This window comes from Rissa tridactyla, chromosome 9 (assembly GCF_028500815.1).
Source record: "Rissa tridactyla isolate bRisTri1 chromosome 9, bRisTri1.patW.cur.20221130, whole genome shotgun sequence".
Lineage (NCBI taxonomy): Eukaryota > Metazoa > Chordata > Aves > Charadriiformes > Laridae > Rissa > Rissa tridactyla.
In genome coordinates this window covers 19,567,025-19,586,789 of record NC_071474.1, presented here as the reverse complement: position 1 = coordinate 19,586,789, position 19,765 = coordinate 19,567,025, and the positions used below count along the sequence as shown (strand labels likewise).

General features: G+C 37.5%; 1 protein-coding gene across 6 annotated transcripts in view; it reads right to left on the bottom strand.

The window, feature by feature from the left end:
• The window catches only part of TLN2 (talin 2), a 192,677-nt gene that overhangs the window by 118,593 nt on the left and 54,319 nt on the right, over window positions 1-19,765 (bottom strand). For all 6 annotated transcript variants that reach the window (XM_054213457.1, XM_054213456.1, XM_054213460.1 and 3 more), the window contains exons 2-3: window positions 19,442-19,524; window positions 749-919 (exon numbers count right to left, since the gene is read on the bottom strand). In XM_054213457.1, coding sequence (XP_054069432.1) covers window positions 749-884 — 136 coding nt within the window. In that variant the 5' untranslated portion in view covers window positions 885-919; window positions 19,442-19,524. The remainder of the gene's footprint in view (window positions 1-748; window positions 920-19,441; window positions 19,525-19,765) is intronic.

Genomic DNA, 19,765 nt, shown 5'->3' with positions numbered 1-19,765 from the left:
ATATTTTTAAAACACCTCTAAAACTTGAGAGCTGCATGAAAAACTCAATAAGCAATCTGCTTTAAGAATTACATTCCGGTGGCATTATACACATTACAGTAAGAAAAGATTCTGAAGAATCTGAATTTGACAACTTTGACTACATTTAAACCAGAGCTTTTGTCCAAGTGAAGACATATTTCACAGTCTACATTAATCTAATTTGCTCAATAGGTACAGATACAGTTATATTTGACTAACATGTAGCAGTGTTCTGAATATGGTATGCACAGCATGGTGATACTTTTACTCATTAACCAGTTTCAAACATTTCCCTTTGCACATTTTTGAGATGTACAGCCATTCTTTTGCAACTCATATTGTCCCTTCCTTTGCTGATGCATGAAATAAGTTGGCCCAGATTTTAATGAAAAGCATTACCACAAACATTACTTTAAAAAGATGGTACCACAGAAATTGCCCTCCAAGCAGGGAAAAAATCATCTTTCAGGCAAACAAGTAATTTATTTAAGTCAAAGTTCCACAAAAAAGTATCCTTTGTAGAAAAACCTCTGTCAGGACAAAAGGAAGAAAAATCTGTTTACACTTTTTGCTTTTCACTCCAGAGCCTTATGATTTAAATAAAGAAAAAACCAAACCTCCAACCTGAAAGATAAATGGAGGAACAGAACAGTGTAAAACCACCATAGGTCTATGTTTATCTTCAATTCAGCCAATGAACTGACTAAGGACAAATACAGGAACTCACCTTGCCCTGTTTGAGCCTCTGGCACTCGTTCACGAATAACTCTACAGGCATCATACACTGCAGTGGATGGTTCAAACTGCATTGTCTTCACTACATTGCATTGGCGGACACAGATCTTCAACGAAAGGGCTACCATGGCGTCAAGTCACTTGCAAGTTCCTACTAAAGTATCTGAAAAAGCAGTGATGGGATTATTGCTTAGAATTTTCCATTTAATGTTTTAATACACTCAACTTTCCATTAAAAAAAAAATAATGAGTTCAGTAGAATTATATGTATTCAAATACAGTTCTATATAAAGTCTCATTAGCATCATCAAGCTAGAAACCACTCAAAACACGTATTTTACGTATTGTTCTTTGTATATTGGAAATTCATTTTCCAAAAACTTGTGTACACATACTTAAGTGTTGAGAGTTTGTCTGAGGTATATCAAAATGGTGCGTAAGAAAACAATATAGTTATTGGGTATATTCCCAACATATTTATTACTGACAGAAAACGATTTTTCTCTCACCACACCTTTTTATTAGACCATTTACATTAGCTGGTAATTAACAGCTTAGAATAACTACTTAAATGAAGGCAGGATTTTCTTAGTACATAACTTCTGCTTTCTGAAGGTTCTAAAGTGTGCAATACTGTGTCGTGCTATTTTTCATTTCAGTTCTATTTCAGAAACTTCACTGGATTTGACAGCATTTGTCTACAGAAACAGGAAGCTACAGATGCTTTTTGTTTTGTTTCATTTTGTAGGTAGTCTGGGTTTTGTCTCAAGTGTCTTCCCTTGCTGTCATAACACTCCAAACCACTCTTCCATCATTAGGCTTTCCACAGTGATCTCCAAGAACTCTTCAAAACCGAAGTTCTTTTTGCATAAATATAGAATCTACTAGAATCCCCAAATCCTTTCTGCATAAATTCATGTAGGTGTATTTTAGGAGGATGCAAGATTCTATGGACTACTGCCACTGGTGACAATTTGAGCAGGACAAATTCTAATAGTTAAACAAAAAATTAAACCGCAATTGTGCATCTTTTTACAGCCTAGATACTTGGTACTGTTTGACAAAATCACTTTGAGGAATAGGAAGGAAGCAGCATTTACATTTCATCAATGCACCGATGGACTGAGCTCAGTGATTGCATCCCTTCTCCAGAGCACAGACAGCAGACAAATCATTTCTCTACCGATAACATTCCAGAGTAGCCTTGGCTCTAAGATATCATCCTCCCCCATATTTTTGTGGCAGCCCATCCATCTGCCTCTCAAAAGCAAATCATCCTACTTCAGATTTTTTAGTTCTTCCAAGACCGCTCACTACCAGTATGAAATGCTAGATATGATAAGACTATCGGACAAAGGAAAAGGGGTGAATAGGCAAAAAACATACAAGAAGCATTAATGTACACAGCTCAGTGCTTTCCTAATCTATCAGTATCTGATAACAAAACAATCTGTAGGTTGAACCAATCGTTCTAGGCAGAGGTCTGATAAACAAATGAAGATCTCTCCCTGCTACCAAGTACTACTTCCTAAAACCCACCCAAAAGGTCTTTATGTTTCAGAAGTATAAGCAGAAGCACAAAATAAATGCAAGACAAAAAATAAATCTCTGCAGTATTTTCACGGAGATTCACCATAACTGGGTTCAGTTTAGCACTCTATCATTTATACATAAGCAAACTTCAGAGCATTACAAGAACAAAAATAACCCAAGAAACCACACACTGGAACAGTTTTTCACCTTCAACAATGGTCCCAGGAAGAATAATTATGTTCATGTGTGCTTATGCGAACTGTTAAAAAAAACATTGCACACTAAACAGCTGGAAAAGAGACAGATCAGCTTGGAAAACAGTCTGATCAAGTTTCTCAGAAGGCAACTGTTCTCACAGGTGACCTCTGAAACCTGGCTGTCAGCTTCCAGTGTGGTAAGGTGAGCCACAATCCCTGCTCCCTCCTTTGTCCGGTCAGTGTGTTGGAGCAGGGCCATTATATTGCAACCCTCTGAAATCTTTGTCTCTCTCTCCCCCCACTATTTTCTACTCCTCTTAAAGAAGAGGAAATGCTATAAAGCAACACCAGTGAGCAGGTACGGTCTAGAAAAAGCTTTCCTCTCCTCTTTGCTTTCCATTGAACCTGAAAGAAAGACTTGTAAGCCACACACATCACATCTTCAGACTTATCTGATTAACTTGCCTATTAAAAGGCAGAATGGATACTGACCTTTTCCTATCAACTTTCCCATGAACAAGCTGCAGTCTTAACTTTTGGTATGAATGACTTTGGTTAAAAGGAAACTGTCATTAAGAAAAAAAAACCATAAGAACATTCAACAATCATCTTTAAAAAAAAAAAAACCAACTTGAGTAGAGGCATTAAAAGAGGTCTCCTTTCTTCTGTTAACACATAAAGAAGTAATACAGATGACTGAATTTGTATTCTCTGACATTAAAGCCAAGTGAATATGAACTTTTTTTAACATAGAAAATAGGATCCACCTGAAAAATCTTTGTGTGTAATGAAATGATTGTCAACTTTCTGGAATGGAATACTAGACATGTGATTGGATAGTCATAAATTAGCACCTGACTTGAAAGTTTCATGCCATACAAATCCTATATTACCACCACTGACAGTAGTGGGTCTCGTGTAAGTTACGGTGATGTAATATTATGCTTCCTATGTATAGCTGAATCTTTTAATATTGCAGAAAATAACATTTTCTTTTAAGGCAAAGGGTCAGAAGGTTATGGCATGAAAATAAATACAGCTACTTGTAAACAGAAAAATCTACTTAATCGTTTAGTTAACCGTTTTTTATATATATATATGTAACACTAAAAGATGGATTTTAAAAAAAGGGCACTAACTCACATCAAGGAATACCCATACCCATTCCAGTGTCTAATCTGAATGGTCTCATCAGTCTAATTTGAATGAAGAAAAAGCAGCAAAGAAAACCCAAATGGTGAAGACTGACCATGAAAATTTAATTGTAAAAATAAAAGAGACATTAAAATATTCTGGTAAAATTATTGTGATTTCGCAGTTTTTACTGCTGCTTTTACTAGGTTAGCATACATTTAGCAAACCAAAGCATTCAGATAAACTTAATCTCACCTGTGAGATCCAGAACAGAGTCAGTCAGAACTTGAAAGCAGTTTAGCCAGTACAGCATTGTGTCACACTCTTGACAAGTTTAAAAACAAGCGGAGGTCCCATTTCTTAAGACTTAGACAAAAAAAGTTCTTTTAAAATGCATTAAATAGTTTGTTATCCTGTTAATATTTTCACTTCGTGATCATGCACCACAGAAACCATAAAAACATGTGTCAGAAGGAACCTCAAGAGGCAGCCTAGCCTAGCCCCTTGCACTGTGAGATGATGCATCCCTATGCTGTCCCTGCCAGATGCTCATCTAATCCGTTCTGACAAAGCTCTTTGAAATGGAGTCCACAACATCCACAGGGAAGCTGCTCCATTTTTATTTTTCTTTTTACTACTACTGCGTTTTGGGTGGTTCCTCCCTTCCCACCCATGTTTTCAACCTAAGTCTTCCACTCTGCAAAAGAACCTTTTTTCCCCGCCCTACATAAACGAACATGGCAAATTGATTCCTGCCATATTTAACACAATTTTACAAGTCGGGAACCTGTTACTGTGTCCTCTCAATACTCAATTCAGGGTGAAATTCAGCTCCTTAAAGATGGAAGGACCTAAATACGTCAGTGGTCTAGTCTCCTTCAACCCAGTGCTCTTGGTTTCAGAGACACCAAAGAATGCTTTTTTCAAAAATAGCTTACGGTAAGAGCCCATGAGTTATCAGCTTCCTCCAACACTGTGTTCTCAAACTTTACAGAAAGGTTTTCATCTGCCTCCTCCAAATTACCCTCAGGCTCTAAACCTCCCTACTTGGCTTTCAGTAATAACCAGGACAGGCAGTTTCCATTTCCCGGGTAACAGCCAAAATAGGACAGCTGTTTTTTCTCAATAGAACTAAGAACTTGGTCAAGAAAAAGGGCTGAGATCACAGAGAAAAATAAGGGAAAAATACCTTCTGTGTTTCCTTTATCTTCTATACATTGATTCACACCACATGTAAATATTTCTCTGTGCAGATAACGGACTCTCTCTTCTCCCCAATATCACTCAGCCTCTGGAATGGCTGACCAGAAGTCAAAGCGTTTCTGGAAATTGAGAGGATTTTGGAAGGAATGGTTTGCCTGGTACTAAGTTTAATGCTCTGTGAGTAACAAAGTAGGTAATTTCTAAATCAGACTGTGATTCATCTGTACTTGCAAAGGCTGGAGACTGAAGTAATGAATTATGGATCTAACAGCTTTGGGAGATGAAGCAGCAGCTCCAAGCTCTTAAAAAAAACCACAGATCATCAGTGAGAGAACCCAGTGCCTGCAGGTACGTATCTGGAGTGTGTAGGTCAAGGTCTCAAGTTGAATCATCACAGTGCCCAGGTTCTGGGAAATCCCAGCAAAACAAGATTATAACCAGGGGTTGAATCAAAATGAGCAGGCCTCTGCGTGCCCACAGAGATACCTTGCAAACAAGCAAAAATATTTCAAACACATAATCCCCGAGATATTATCAAGTACTGAAAAGTAAGACATAAGAATGAGGCGATATTAAGGTTCTTTAGAGTAAAGTAACTTCAAGTTGGAGAAATGCCTTACATTCCACAGTGGCAGTTCAGCAATGTTGTAACCACGGCAGCAACCAGCTCCCCTTCAGCTCCAGAAGTTAACAGTCCCTCTCACAGCTGCCAACGTTTCTGTTTGCATAATCACTTTCTCAACCAATTCTGACAGTTTGGTATTTTTTTTCGTGTTGGCCATTGCATTTTTGAAGAATATTTCCCTTACTTTGTGACAGAACTGGGTTATGGAATGATTATACACATGATTTGCGAGAACATCCAAGGCAGTAGTACTCTCCAGCAGAGAAGCAGGAACAACATGTGGTAAGGAATGGTCACTGTCCCAGCTGGGTCACTATAGCCTCTGGTCACTGTACCTCAGGAGGACAGATCTTGCAACAGGCACCTGTACTTCAGTTCTCAGTTCAAGTTACTGCATCCTTCCCAAAAGCTCCCTGCGTAGATGCAGTTTCACAACAGCTAGAGCCAGGATGCTATTACTGTTAAATTACAACAGGTGTGGGCTTAGAAGAGGACACATACTCAATGAACAGTTACATTATTTTTCTCTAACAAAAGACTGTGTCTCTGAATATTGACGAGGACAGAAGTTTGCATCACATAATTCCAACAGGAATCAACTATCATCAAACTAAAAGCATACAATAAAACAGGGGAAGAATGGCTTACCATATGCATGGGAGAATGAGATTTAGAGGGGAGACCAGTTAGTGAACACAAACCCACGTGGCTTGATTTGTACCATTCCTACCCTAATGTCTGTGGTGTCTGACAACTGATGGGGTCATGACATTATCTGTATATTTTTAACTACACTGCTAAGCAAACAAAGAACGCAAAATCTCAGCTTAATATTATCTCTGCTTAATGCTATGAGCATACGAACACTTTTTTGCCTTCCATTTCACACCCTTGCCAATAGAGTGTTTGAAGTAAAACACAATCCAAAAATATCTGCATTTCTAAACTAAGCAAATGTGGAACAGCTAACACTGACACTGTCAAATATGGACTACGCCTACCCAGTTAAAGGAAAGTTGCCACTGCCAGTGCTATGGTTAAAAGCAAAGCTCTGCTATGATTTAGTAGAGATCTGTTTCCCTGGAGATGTTTCTTAACCGGTTCATTCAGGCTTGAGCAAACACAAATCTAGGTCATGAGACTGTCAAAGTCTAAAAACCCACATGTGTACATGCTAGTAAAGGTAAAGCTACATATTTTTATACTAGATTAACTTTGTAAGAAAATCCAGTGGGACAAAAGTTCTCTATTCTTTTCAGTACTCCCACCATCTACCTGCTAGCACAGGGCACCAGGAAAACAGGACACATTACGTTTTTTGTTGTTCATGACAGCTGAACATCTAATTCTGTTGCAACATACCAAACACTTGTTTAGTGGACCGGTACCCGGTAAGACCTCACTAAGCAACAGACACTCAAAAATACAAACCCAGTTGTACCAATAGCTACATTTGATGTTTCCAAGATTATGAATGCAAATAGAAGTGCCATCCTTCAAAAATCAAGGATGATGGGACCACAAGGCAGGCAATCGGGCAGATGATTGCACAGGCACGTAGGAAAACAACACCCATTTTACTACAAACTTGCAAGGGCACTTAAACTAGCTGGTCTTTGCTGCTGTTGGCATCTTATGTGCTTATCATACGAAAGATCACACTGCTTCTTTCCAAGGAAGATCCCCCTCTCTTTAGCGCTCCATTGCTGTCAATTTGTAACTCATTTATACCACGACACTCTCAAAGGCGCTCAAGGGGTTCTATTAACATGTTTTCCTAGAACACTAGGCTGATTCTCCACCAGAACACTGTACAGGAGCTGAATGATCACCTGTGGGTTGTACACCTGAAACGTATCTCTGTATGTCATAGTAAGGCCTTCATCATCAACTCCTCGATGGACAAGACACTGAAGATGTCATCACTGGTCAGCCGCTTTGCCATTTCACTGAGAATAATGTAATGAGGTGCTCCAGGGACAACTATCACTGATGTGCAAATATCAGACTTGTAAACACTGGACTGGAAGTTGTGTCTTATCAGTAACTTTAGAAGAGAGCAGTATGCGCTCTTCTGGTGACCAGAGAGGAAAAAATAATAAAAATACGTAGATCTCAACTTCCCTCTAACTAGCTCAAAAATGAAGGCAAGAGCAGTAAACCAATAGAGTAAAAGGTGATGTTCTAAACAGGCTATGAGTACAAAGATACCAGATTAGGGGAGTCCAAAAGTAATCTGATAACCTTGGGCACCACATGCTATCTGCGGGATTAGTCAGAACTTCTGAAGCTTGAACAAGCAAGCACAAAAAGTATAATCCTTCCTTCCATCAGTTATAATACAAGGAACTTAACACTCTACAGCACAGAACATTGTTTATTCTGTGGACAATTAAAATGCAAGATCTCTTATATGCCCCCCTGCCCTAAGAAAACCCCTACTCAACCACAACGCCTGTACACGTACACCACACATCCTGATAAGCAAGTTTACAGTTAAAATCTTCAAGAACCTCAGGAAAAATTCACAGCATTTATCTGTACTGTGTAATGCTACAGACAAAAAAATCAAACCACTTGAAAGACAGTAAAATTAACTAGGGCGAGCTTTGTAAGGCTACTGTGAAAGTAGGCTTTAATCATTAGTAAGCATTAATCACAGCATTTGCAGTTCGCACATAGTTGTACAGGAACAGCATCTATTTTGCTAAGGACCCAGGAAGGATGTACCCTCAAACAGAATTATGTAAGAGACAAAAATATTTGAGTCTAATTAAGAGCTGTTTATAGGACAGTCAGCTTATTAGCAATTCAACTAGAGTTTGCTTTTTAAGTCAAAAGGCATATTTGCAAACTAACTTGCTTGCATGTATCTTCAAAAGGAAGTATGAATTACAAGGGACTACAAGATGAATGTCACTGTTCCAAACATAGCTGAAACAGCTTTTAGATAACAGAAAGACCTTGACTGGAACTGGTTGTAACACAGAAGTCATTAGCCTCAGGAGTAGAGGCATCCAATATCGCAGTCAATGACTCAACTCTTTGAAGAGGCTTTCCAGGCTTTTCTTATTTTGCAAGAACACCGCAGGAGAAAGCTGATAACAGGGAACATGAGTTTCTGTAGAAATCGGAAGTGAATCAGCATCCTTTTGCTAGCTTCTCCTACAAATGAAGTGATTCTGTTGTAGAGATGAGCCCGTTTAAGAGAGTCCTTGGGAGGACGGTGAGAAAGGTGTTCACAGATCCTAGGAGTCTAAATAAAACAGTATCCGAGATACAGAAGACATTTTTATTTGGTGGAAGTTTGTTTGGTGTTTTATTTTGGGTTTTGTGGTTTGGGTTTTTGGGTTGTTTTTGTGGTTTGGAGGTTTTTTTTCCCCTAAGGGGTGTGTTGTTGGGAGGCTTTCTGCTCCCCCCCGCTCCCCTCCCCCCCTTTTTTTTTTTTAAACTGAAGAGAAGTACTTGTAAAGTTAATCTAGGTCCACCACAAGAGCTGCAACATGCTTCCAGTAGGATATATACTTTTTGTCTAGGTTTACAACCTTTGAGCACACTCCAATGCTTTTTTTCACTGAATTAATTCAAAGACGCCACTCAAAGTTCTGAACTATGCTTGCCATTCTTGGCAACGGCCCTGAAGTAGGATGCAATAAACCACTCAGAGTTGTTAATATAGTCATTAAATAACACAGCTAGGATACGACCTCTTGGGTTCACCTACTGTGGTCTCGATATTACTCTGCATTTCCCTTTTTTTTTTGTTGTTTTGTTTTTAGGTGACCTGTAGGCGAAGTTTAGAAAACATTATGAGTTTCGCACAGTATCGGTGACTAACGTCTAGTATTATTGTTGTTTTTCCAACAACTATCAAACATTTAAACTTGTGCATGCAGAACTCTGCTGCCATCATGGACATCTCTCCTTGAAACAGAATGAAGCACAGAGAACAAAGGAAACATGAGTAAAATTACCCAGCTGAAACTAAGCACAAATTAGGGTAAGACAAAAAAAAGCCCAAAGGTTAAAGTGCAAAAGAGTCAACACCAAGCTAACAACCAAGCTGGCATTAGTATTTTAACAGAATTTCTTGCAAGCAAAATAATTCCCTGCTGTATTCCTAATATGAACCACAGAACATATGGTTATGGGCCTGGAGTCAAAATGGAAAAAACCCACTAAGCGCTTCCCACAGATACTTTTCAGATTCAGAGATACATTTTTGGTGTCACTTACGCAGTGTGTTACCAGTGTTGAAATTTCACATTAATTTCTCCCTGCAAAAACAATTGGGCAAGAACAATGATCCCACTCACTCACCCCAATGCAACCTTTTTCTCCACAAAACAGTATTGAAGAGGCCTCAGACAGAAGTGATAGCATGGAGGTTTTTAGAAAAAAGGTGCATGACAATTCACTGGAAAGGACTGGCCTTTCCAGTGAAAGGCCTTTTCTCCCTAGTAACTGGTGATAGGACAAGAGGAAAACAGCCTCAAGTTGCGCCAGGGGAGGTTTAGACTGGATATTAGGAAAAATTTTTTACACTGAAAGGGTTATTAAGCATTGGAACAGGCTGCCCAGGGAAGTGGTTGAGTCACCATCCCCAGAGGTTTTTAAAAGATGGGTAGACAGCATGCTTAGAGATATGGTTTAGTCATGGTTTTTCGCAGAGTTAGGTTGACGTTTGGACTAGATGATCTGAAAGGTCACTTACAACCTAGGCAACTATGATTCTAAAAACAATACAAAAATACATCAAGTGAACAGTGTAAACTATTATATGCAATTCCTCTCTGCATCTTTCAGTACTGCTTCTTGGAAGTTCTATGAAGAGGCAGGCTGTCCAGGATCAAATGGTCAAGCAAGTCCACCAGAAAAATTCACTAACGGCATTTCTTCAACATTTGCTTTACATAGCTACACCCATTGGATCTACGCAACAGGTTGCTGAGCTGATTCTTGAAACAAAGTGTGGGATGGTAGAAGCAAAGACACTTGACACTTTGCTTAAGATCAGTTAGAATACCTGTGAATGTGAAGTGTTTTTCAAAACTTGAACTATTACTCTCTTACTCCCACACAGCAATCAGACTAAATCAGGTTTCAAAAAAAACCAAATACACAAAGGTAGTAAGAATAAAACAAAACAATCCGTATGAAGTCAAACGGCTTAACAGTGTTGGGTTTTTTTCTATTAGCATCATGTTGTTCACTACAGTGAATACTTCAGCACACTTTTCTTTCCTCCTAATAACATTTATTGGAGAATTCAAAACAAGGCCAATCACTATTTCAATCTAAATTATAATTAATTCATTTATGTTTCTACCTCTTAAATACTCCGGTCTCGATCCCATCTACTGCATTATTATCCAGACAAATTTTGCTCACAAGCAATCACAAACTGGAATCAATATGAGATTAACACAATTTCTGTATAAATCATCATTCTTTATCAATTTTCGTGTCATGGAGATAAGCACATTTACAGAAAAATAGTAAAAAACAACAAAAAATTTGCATGTCAGCAAAGACAGCAATGCTAATCCAACACACACCCCTCACTAGAAAGGTGGTCACACAGAACTGTGATAATTTCATCATATCCTGGCAAATGGTAAGGAAGTATATGCAACAGTTTACACAGCCTACAACTCAAATGATGCATTCATAAAACGTGTCAAATCGAAAAACAGCAGATCACGCAGTCTCCTTCCAACACCTTTAAATAGCTACTAAAAAAAAAGCTTTTCCTGCTCTTCCAGCCTCCATCACTTACTTGATATTTACTATGAATGCAGTTACTAATCATAGTTTACAATCATACTAATCATAGTTTACAATACCTAGAATACCAATCAATTTTGCATATGCTATTGCAGCAAGCCTGAATGAGATCAGTGCATGCTCCTTGCATTTACTGATGCTCACAACTGAACAGAGGAGGGAGAAGGGAAGGAAAAACAGGGTATCTCAATACGTAACTATTTCATGCTCTCTCAAAGGGTGAACGCTAGTTGTAATGACTTTTTTTAAACACCAAGTTTCTGGTAGAGACATTGGGCTTCTCTGTGCTTTTTGATTACCAACTTTTTATTTTTCATTTTTTCTTAGTAAGAACACTTTTTCAACAGAAGAAAGAAACAGGGAATGGCTAGTTAAAAGACCTTTGAGTAAAACACATAGAGGGGTAAAGAGAAAAAAAAAAAAAGAGTAGCCAAGGAAGGAAACAAGATCTATAGCAATAGACTGTAGAAGGCTCAGTTACTATTAGAATCAGCAACACTAATGAAAACAGAAAAGCCGAGCAAGGACAGTGCACTTGCACCTGTCAAATCAACATCTCTGACACAGCGCCAAAACAGGAGAACACAGAGACTGAGACCCACGAGAAAGCTAATGTACATTAGACTGAATGTTTCAAGCAAGCACCACAGCACTCATTTCACTCCAGCTTTAAGAGCACTCCATACCCCCAAGGTAAAAAGCGCACAAGTACTGGATAAGGGAGGAAATTACAGGTTGGTGTAATCCTTATGAAAATTTTTGAATGTGTTTAAGCTTCAGAAAAATCTAAATCTCTGAAGAGACCAGGACTGAACGCCAAAGCAGCTGCTACTCCTACAATGGAGACAGAAAGGAAGAGATCATAAAACACTGCTGCACTTTTATCAGGGTGTAACAGTGTGCACAAACATTACATGTCAATTAGATTATAGTTAGCCTAGCACACTGCCAACTGTATGCTAATCTAAGGTCAAACCTCCTCCTACATCAAATGTGCACAGAGACAGACTCTGGCAGTGATCTTATTGAAAAGTTCAAAGTCAACTTGTCAGACTTCTAATTGTTGAGCCTGAATTCAGATATTCCATTATTTTTCTTAGCAAGGCCTATTTCAAGATGTACCTAAAACAATAGATGATTCTTGTGTCTTGTAACTATTAGCTCTCATAAGTATTTTAAAATGCATTACTCACACAGAGCAGGAATATACTAGTATGTGCTATATATGGAAGAACACACCCATTCTACACCTACATATACGTATATATGAACAGATGCATATGAATACACATACTTGCGCATACACAACTGCAAAGACAGGATGTTAGATAGGCTAGTATTTGTGACATAGGTATAAATTCATAACAACAACAACAAAAATGCATTGAACTCCAGCCACCACCGTCATTTAAAATGCAGCGATTATTAAAAGGACTTCCGAGTGCATTCTCCACAGAAACCATCCCTCCAGAAAACTCAGTTTAAGTCAGAATAAAATGACCTACCAGGATCTCCTCCACTTCATCTGATGGTCGACAGCATCAATGGAGAATGCAGTTTAGTGGGGAAATTCATAGATGAAACAGGACCACAAAGGAATCAACATCATCTTGGACCATTACACGTCACTCCTATTTCATTACAGTATTCTGCACTACATACAGCCTCCTAAAAGATTTAAGCCACCACCCTTTGCAATGTACACAAAAAGACCAGAGGGCAATAAAAAAGTTACTGCATAAAAAGGAGAGGAGCTTGTTTTCCAAGTGCAGGTGGGAAAAAATAATCTGTCATTGTCACTGCTTTATCTGATTATAGTCAGCAGCAAATGGGAAATCAATCTGAGATCCAATTTACAACTACAAATATCGTTTCCTACCTAAAGACAGCTAGGGCTTCCCCTTGTTTCAGTTGGGATCAACCTTTCACAGTTATCATTATGGCTACCTAGGAGATACTCACCAAGTAGCCCCCTCCAAGACAAAAGATTTTTTTACTCAATGGGAATCAGAGGAACGTCTTAAATGCAGATAGTCAGAAGTGTTTGAAGTGGTCCTGCAATTCAAGCAACTGAGCTACAAATCGGGGACAGACAATGACTTATTCTCCCTGTAGGGTTTCTACCTGCAAACAGATTTTCCATTAAAAAAGGTCTTAAGCTAAGGAAGGGTACAATAAGTAGGGCAACAAGATTTCCCAGTTGGAAATTTCACAGATTCACCAGTGATTCTAAATATACAGCCTGAAAATACCTCCTTCTCAGACTACATCCTTAAAGGAAAAAAAATCACAACAAAATTACTTTATGGCAACTTATTTAGAAGACCTAAAAGCAATAGCTGAACATCTCTTTTTCACTCCAATAAGTTATAATTCATGTTTCTCATTTCCCAGCTCCAGTGGAGAGTTCTGTGTTAATTTCTGCAGGCAACATCACACAGCCAAATTGATTTAGTTTACATTTTTATACACTGTCTAGGGTGTTCCCAGCTCTTACTAAAGTTTTCTTTCTTTGCTAAAACTTTCTTTTTTGCTGCTGACTTCCACAGTGAGTTTCAGTCAATTTTGAAAATAAATCCATGAAAGGTAAGACAGAAAATAAGACAACACTTGGATAAATAACAACACAAGAGACAGCTGTGCAGGCACATGCATTCTTTCCATCGCTGTGTAAAACCTCTCCAGCTCCAAGTAGCTACAGAATCATGGAATTCTGTTTGTCATGAAACACAGCCCCAGCTTGCCACCCAGCAAACAGGCCTTGTCTGGAACCAGCACTTCTCTTCTGAGGAACAGAAGACTGTTCACAAGGTCCTGATGTCGTGCATTAGATTTTCTGGGTTTTTTCCTTTTATGTATTTAAACAGGTTTTGAAAACAATTCCTGGCTTAAAGGAACAACAAGTCCAACAGAATCCCTAAATCTAAGCTGCTATTAATGTTGTAAAAATTCAACAGAGTTATAAACCTGTATTTAAAACTAGAGTATGTTATAACATCATCCCCCTAACTTCATACTATAAAAACACAAGGAGGGGTGTATTTCTAAACAGAAATCCATATCCATCCTTATCTGTCATCAAGGTTTTCTTCTGCACAGAGCGCAAAGCATTGGATTTTTTCAAGCACGCTATTTTTGTAGGAAATAACAAAGCACAATATATATGGGCAAGAGATTATGCCAATATTTAATAAAGATCCGTTAACTGTTTTGGTATCTATTATGACCTGAAAAGGAACAAATAAACTACAACTGTAAAAACATGTAGCATGTTCACAATCGAACTATTATAGAACTCAGCTTTATTTTTAAAAATATTTGTGTTAGTAAAAAGGTATTAAAGTGACCGACATGGTAAATAACATGTTTAATGATATACCAAGTCTCAATTTTAGAAGTATTACTTGGCTTTGATACACTATTTATATTTTTAGGTGTGTGCATACTAATACATTAATGTTGTACATGCATGTATGATACAAGCACATGCACACATACATCCCTGAAAATCATCATGGCTTTTAAGCCATGTGTATCATTGAGAAAGTTTCCAATTGAAAAGGGACTGGAGAGAATACACAATTCTCCCTAGTACGTTGTCCAGTGCAATGAGCGCACTCAAGGTCAAAGCCCTCCTCCTACTTTTCCTCCCTCCACTATCATCACTAACTGAGCAGCTGACTACTTTAGCTGTAAATTTAAGACCTCGATAACATGCATCAAGCATTTAAAAATATAACCTCCTTATAGTTACTGCAGGCTCAGCATTGTTAATCAACTCCAGTTGCAAGGGAATGCTCATTGGATTGCTCATATTGAATTATATATTTACAGTCTGATTAGTAATGCAAAACTTCAAAAATCTGAAGTAATCCTATCCATGGACTAGCAGCAGAAGGATATAGAGAAAATATTCAATGGAAAATTTTGAAATAAAACTTCAGTATAATTGCTGATACTAATGGCATAAACCCACTGTTTTTTTGGAGGGACAGGGAGGCTACTACCACAGTTAATAAAAGAAATGGCACAAATCACTGATTTTTACATCATGTTTTTCTAAATATAATTAGAATTAAGCATTGTGCTAAATCTTATATTACATACCTGAATGATGTACAGCATTGACCCAGCATAACACTATTTAAACACCCTAGAATTCTTATGCATAAGCATAAGATTAATTGACCTACTTTTTCAAGACTTCCACTTACCTTTCAATCTTACAGAAATATTCCATTATAGGGAAAAGTCATAGAATGTGTTGGGTTGGAAGGGACCTTTAAAGGTCATCTCGTCCAAGCCCCCTGCAGTAAGCAGGGACAAGTCCTTTTATGCTGTTGTATTTTATTTGCTTGTGCAACTCTGATCCTTTGGCCCTAAGATGCACCTTACTGTAACAACTAGGTAAGACAGCAGGGAAATGTTTTCTTGTGTGACACTTTTCTTGAACCTAACTCCACACCACTATTTCCCAGCCCACTCCGTATTTTTCATTAAAACATCAAATAAATTTCCTCACAGTTCAAAGTTCTGTTTACATCTTATCCCCTTGGTATAAAACATGTACTTCATTCAAAATGGTGAAAAAAGCGCACCAAAATACTGAAATTAAATGTTGAAAAACTACCAAGCAAGCCTGATATTAAAAACAGGAATCTATCCAGCTTTGACAGGAATCTCAGTTTTACTGGCGTTTCCTACTCGCTTATTATGTGCTGTGTTACAACTATTCCTCATCAGAGTGCCCGTTTCTTGTGGGAAGCGTGCTACAGCAGTTGCTTTAAGTGAAACTTCAATCCTTAAGTAACACTATTAACAAAAGCTGAAAGTAACATCCTGTTTAGGGTTTAGGACACTGGTCAGGGAAAGAGACTTGGATGCTGCCATTGATTTGCTTAGATCATCTTCCCGCTGAAAGTGTCTGCTTCCCCACTCATTTGTTATCAGAACCAGCACAGGCCTTCAACAATGTCTTCTTCCACTAGGCAATTACCCAACGCTTTTCTTGAAGTACGTGAAACTAAGTTTAAATTACTTATGAGCTTCTCACATTCAAGACGACGGTTATCTTTTCTTGAGTCTTAATAATCTTAACACTGGACACATAGAAAATTGAATGGGAAATCTCAAAGGAAAGTTAGTCATGCACTTCTGTTTTATTGAAATAACAAGATTAAATACGATTTTTCATTCAGCCTGAAGAGAGATAGAAAGCTTTTCACCTGATTATTTATTCCCCCGATATAATGACATCAATAAGAAGTTGTAATTTCTTGTTTGGATCATATATGAAAAAGATGACTAGAAAAAAATAATTTTAACAATAAACTAATTTACTGTATTCTTACTTGAGCAAGTTCTTCCAGTGCTGATAGGGCAATTCAGATAGCAGTCATTCAATAGCCTTTTGACCATTTTCATCTTTTGTCCATGTGTTCCCAGAATTAAAATTGTACACATCAGCACGTTTTTGTACTTAAAAACTTCACAAAGCCTTTTTTGAGAGTTTTAGTCCACAGAACAGAAGCAAAGTAGATTAAAAAGCTTTCTATCTTGGGGTGATGATTTTGAATATTCAACACATGCAATACATGGAAATCCCCTCGATCCAGTGATCGAGGCTGGGGACTTAAAACCAGCTCACCATTGGCGATATGTGGTTTACGAAGACTACAGTTACCGCACAGCACAAAAGGATGACTAATTTAAATCACTCACAATGCACAACGACCACACAAAAAATGCAGACTGAACAAAAACTCAGAATGAAGGGAGCAACACTCAAGAATTCTTGCAGCATAAGACCTAATTCAGATCTGCTTGCCCTATATGACTGTAATGGCTGCAGCAGAAGTTATATACTGACACACAATATTTAATTAAATAAGTCCATAAGCATTTCGTGCATCATGGTATCAGTAACATAAATGGTAAAACACACTAAAATGAATGTAACTTCATTTTCTTAAGTTCCATAGAAGGAAACAGAATATTGTGCTGAGCTAATCTCTTCTGTTTTTTTCTCTTTTAAGAACAAATGTTGTATAATATGGATTAGGACATGGAGATGCATTTTCCTATAGCAACATTTTAAAATGTTTTCCACTTATGAAAGAAAGAGTCAATAGCATAACTTAGCACACACACCCTGCTTTTTTCCTTTTTTTTTTTTTTTATAAATAGGTTTTATTTTGCTTACCATCCGCTGCAAACATGTTGTCTTACGAACTGATATGGCTTTAAACTAACTTAAGAAAGGTTAAGATTTTCTTCTCAGAGAACTGCTAGCCAATCTAGTGAAGAGCAACAATGCAAGTAGCTTTTCAAATTCATTCAATATTGACAAGTGAGCCACCCTACCAAAGCCATATAACAGCAAGTTTTCTTTAACATAGAGCGTCTCATGTTTTAACATCTGAACTACGTGATGCAGAAAAACCACTGAATCAAGGCAGACAGGCACAAACCAGATACCTTGGCTATTTCTGTGTTAGTAAATTCCAAGAAAATACATGCCATTAACTCTCAAAAAATCTTCTAATAAATGGGATTTCCACCAAGACAATTACACAACATCTAAAGACAATGGAAAGAATCTTCAGAAATTTTAGCTTTTGTTTTCCTTCTAGTGTACACATGAAGAAGAGGGCTTGAAAACATTCCTTACTGTTCGTATTCTTCACTGGCAGTCATTCCACTAGCGACTATGGTTCCCTTCTGCTACTACTGGGATATCATTCCACCAGTTAACCAAGACCCCGTGTGAAGAGGTCACTGAATTTCTTGAGTACAAGTTTATTCTCCTAACATTCACTTACATATCCAACAGCCAGCAGCACCGACATATTGCTGACAGAAAGGAGGGAAATCATTATGGACTTTCAAAGATTCATTCCTGAATCAGGCCAGCATGAATGAATTGAAAATATTTTCTGGGGAAAATCTCCTTTCACAGTTAAGAAACCAAGAATATTCACAAAAGCACCTGTTTTCTCTGATTAATTAGTTACCAATCGAGTTCAATCAGTTATGCAGACAGATATAATTAGTCTAACTACACAAATAGATAACACTTTTTAAAAAAAAAAATATCTAAAATCAAATGCTAATTAAGATCTTTAGCTGTGTTATTTGATACCACAATTGATAACAGTGATCTGACAGCGGCATCAGTTAAATGAGGAAAACAGACATTGCAAAAGAGGACTTAATGCAGTATTAATTCTTAAAAATGCAATAGTTACAAGTTTCTTGCTGACAGGCTTGATTATAAGAACGCTGTGTAAGTATTTAGCTGTAACTGTATAACAACAAGAATGAAACAGTGTCGCTAACCATCTAGCCTTCTCTTAAGATTTGCATCTGTGATGAAATGTGTGTCCTAAATAACTATTTATTCTTTAGCGATTTTTAATTCATTTAACCTTGTCCTTAGACATATCTGATATAAACTGACATGCTGCTTTAATTATAGGCTGCTTTGAAAGTTCACTAAAGATATTTTTCAAACATGGAGAATAGCAGGACAAAATTCCATTAGCGACCTTTTAGTATTACAAGCACCATTTCCAGATGAGCAGTCAAAGCCAGAGACACATTTAGAACAGTAATGTGTACAAGGTCAAAATAACTCCAACAGACTAAGAATCTGGAGCAAGATTTATCAACATTTTGCCCAAAGCCAGTCGTACCTCTTTGTGACATTCTCTTCTCAAAAACATTATAGTATAGAAATGTTAATGTATCTGTGAAGCTATTCTAGTAATGATTTTTCCCCTGTTCTTTTTGCCACCTCTTACATGTATTAAGATGAAACAAAGTTAAGTCATCTTCTCAGCTATTTGTTCTCATACCAGTGAAAGGCACGGCCCTTTTTCCTAAGGCTTAGAGATCGTTTATTATATGATCATATTATCCAGTCTCCCTGGAAACTGTTTAAAAATACTCAATAGCTGTAATGGTCAGGTTAGTCTCCTGGCTGCTAATTGCAATGTTTACTTGGAGCTTCAATATTCATGCATCACAGTTATTTTTCAGCTTGATTTCTCTCTTCACAAACACAGAGCCACAGCTGTATATATTTCACACATTCTCTAAAGGAAATATTACACTAATATATACAGGCAGCAGATAGAAGTTTTCAATTACTGTAGGAGTTTTTATGTCATTATATGCTTACAAAGAAAATTAAATGGAACCTTACCTCTAAATTAAACTTCATTTAATAGAAAATAAGCTTTTCTGAAAGTACTGCTTGACCATGTGGAATGCTTCCAGCAATCAGATCTGTAACACAAGATATAAACAAGTTAGTTACTTATCCCCAGTCCATTAATTTCTAGTTTTAAAGTACCTTCTGCCAACACACTGGAAAGGAAGCAACTCAGGAAGTTGTAAGTTTCCTTTTCTCTTTGGGAGTCAGAATTTGCATTGCCAAAAAGAACAGCTTTAAGTTCAGCAAAATAAAATTCAATCCAGGCTTCCAAATTACTCACACTTAAAATATCATGATAACTGAACTCTGAGT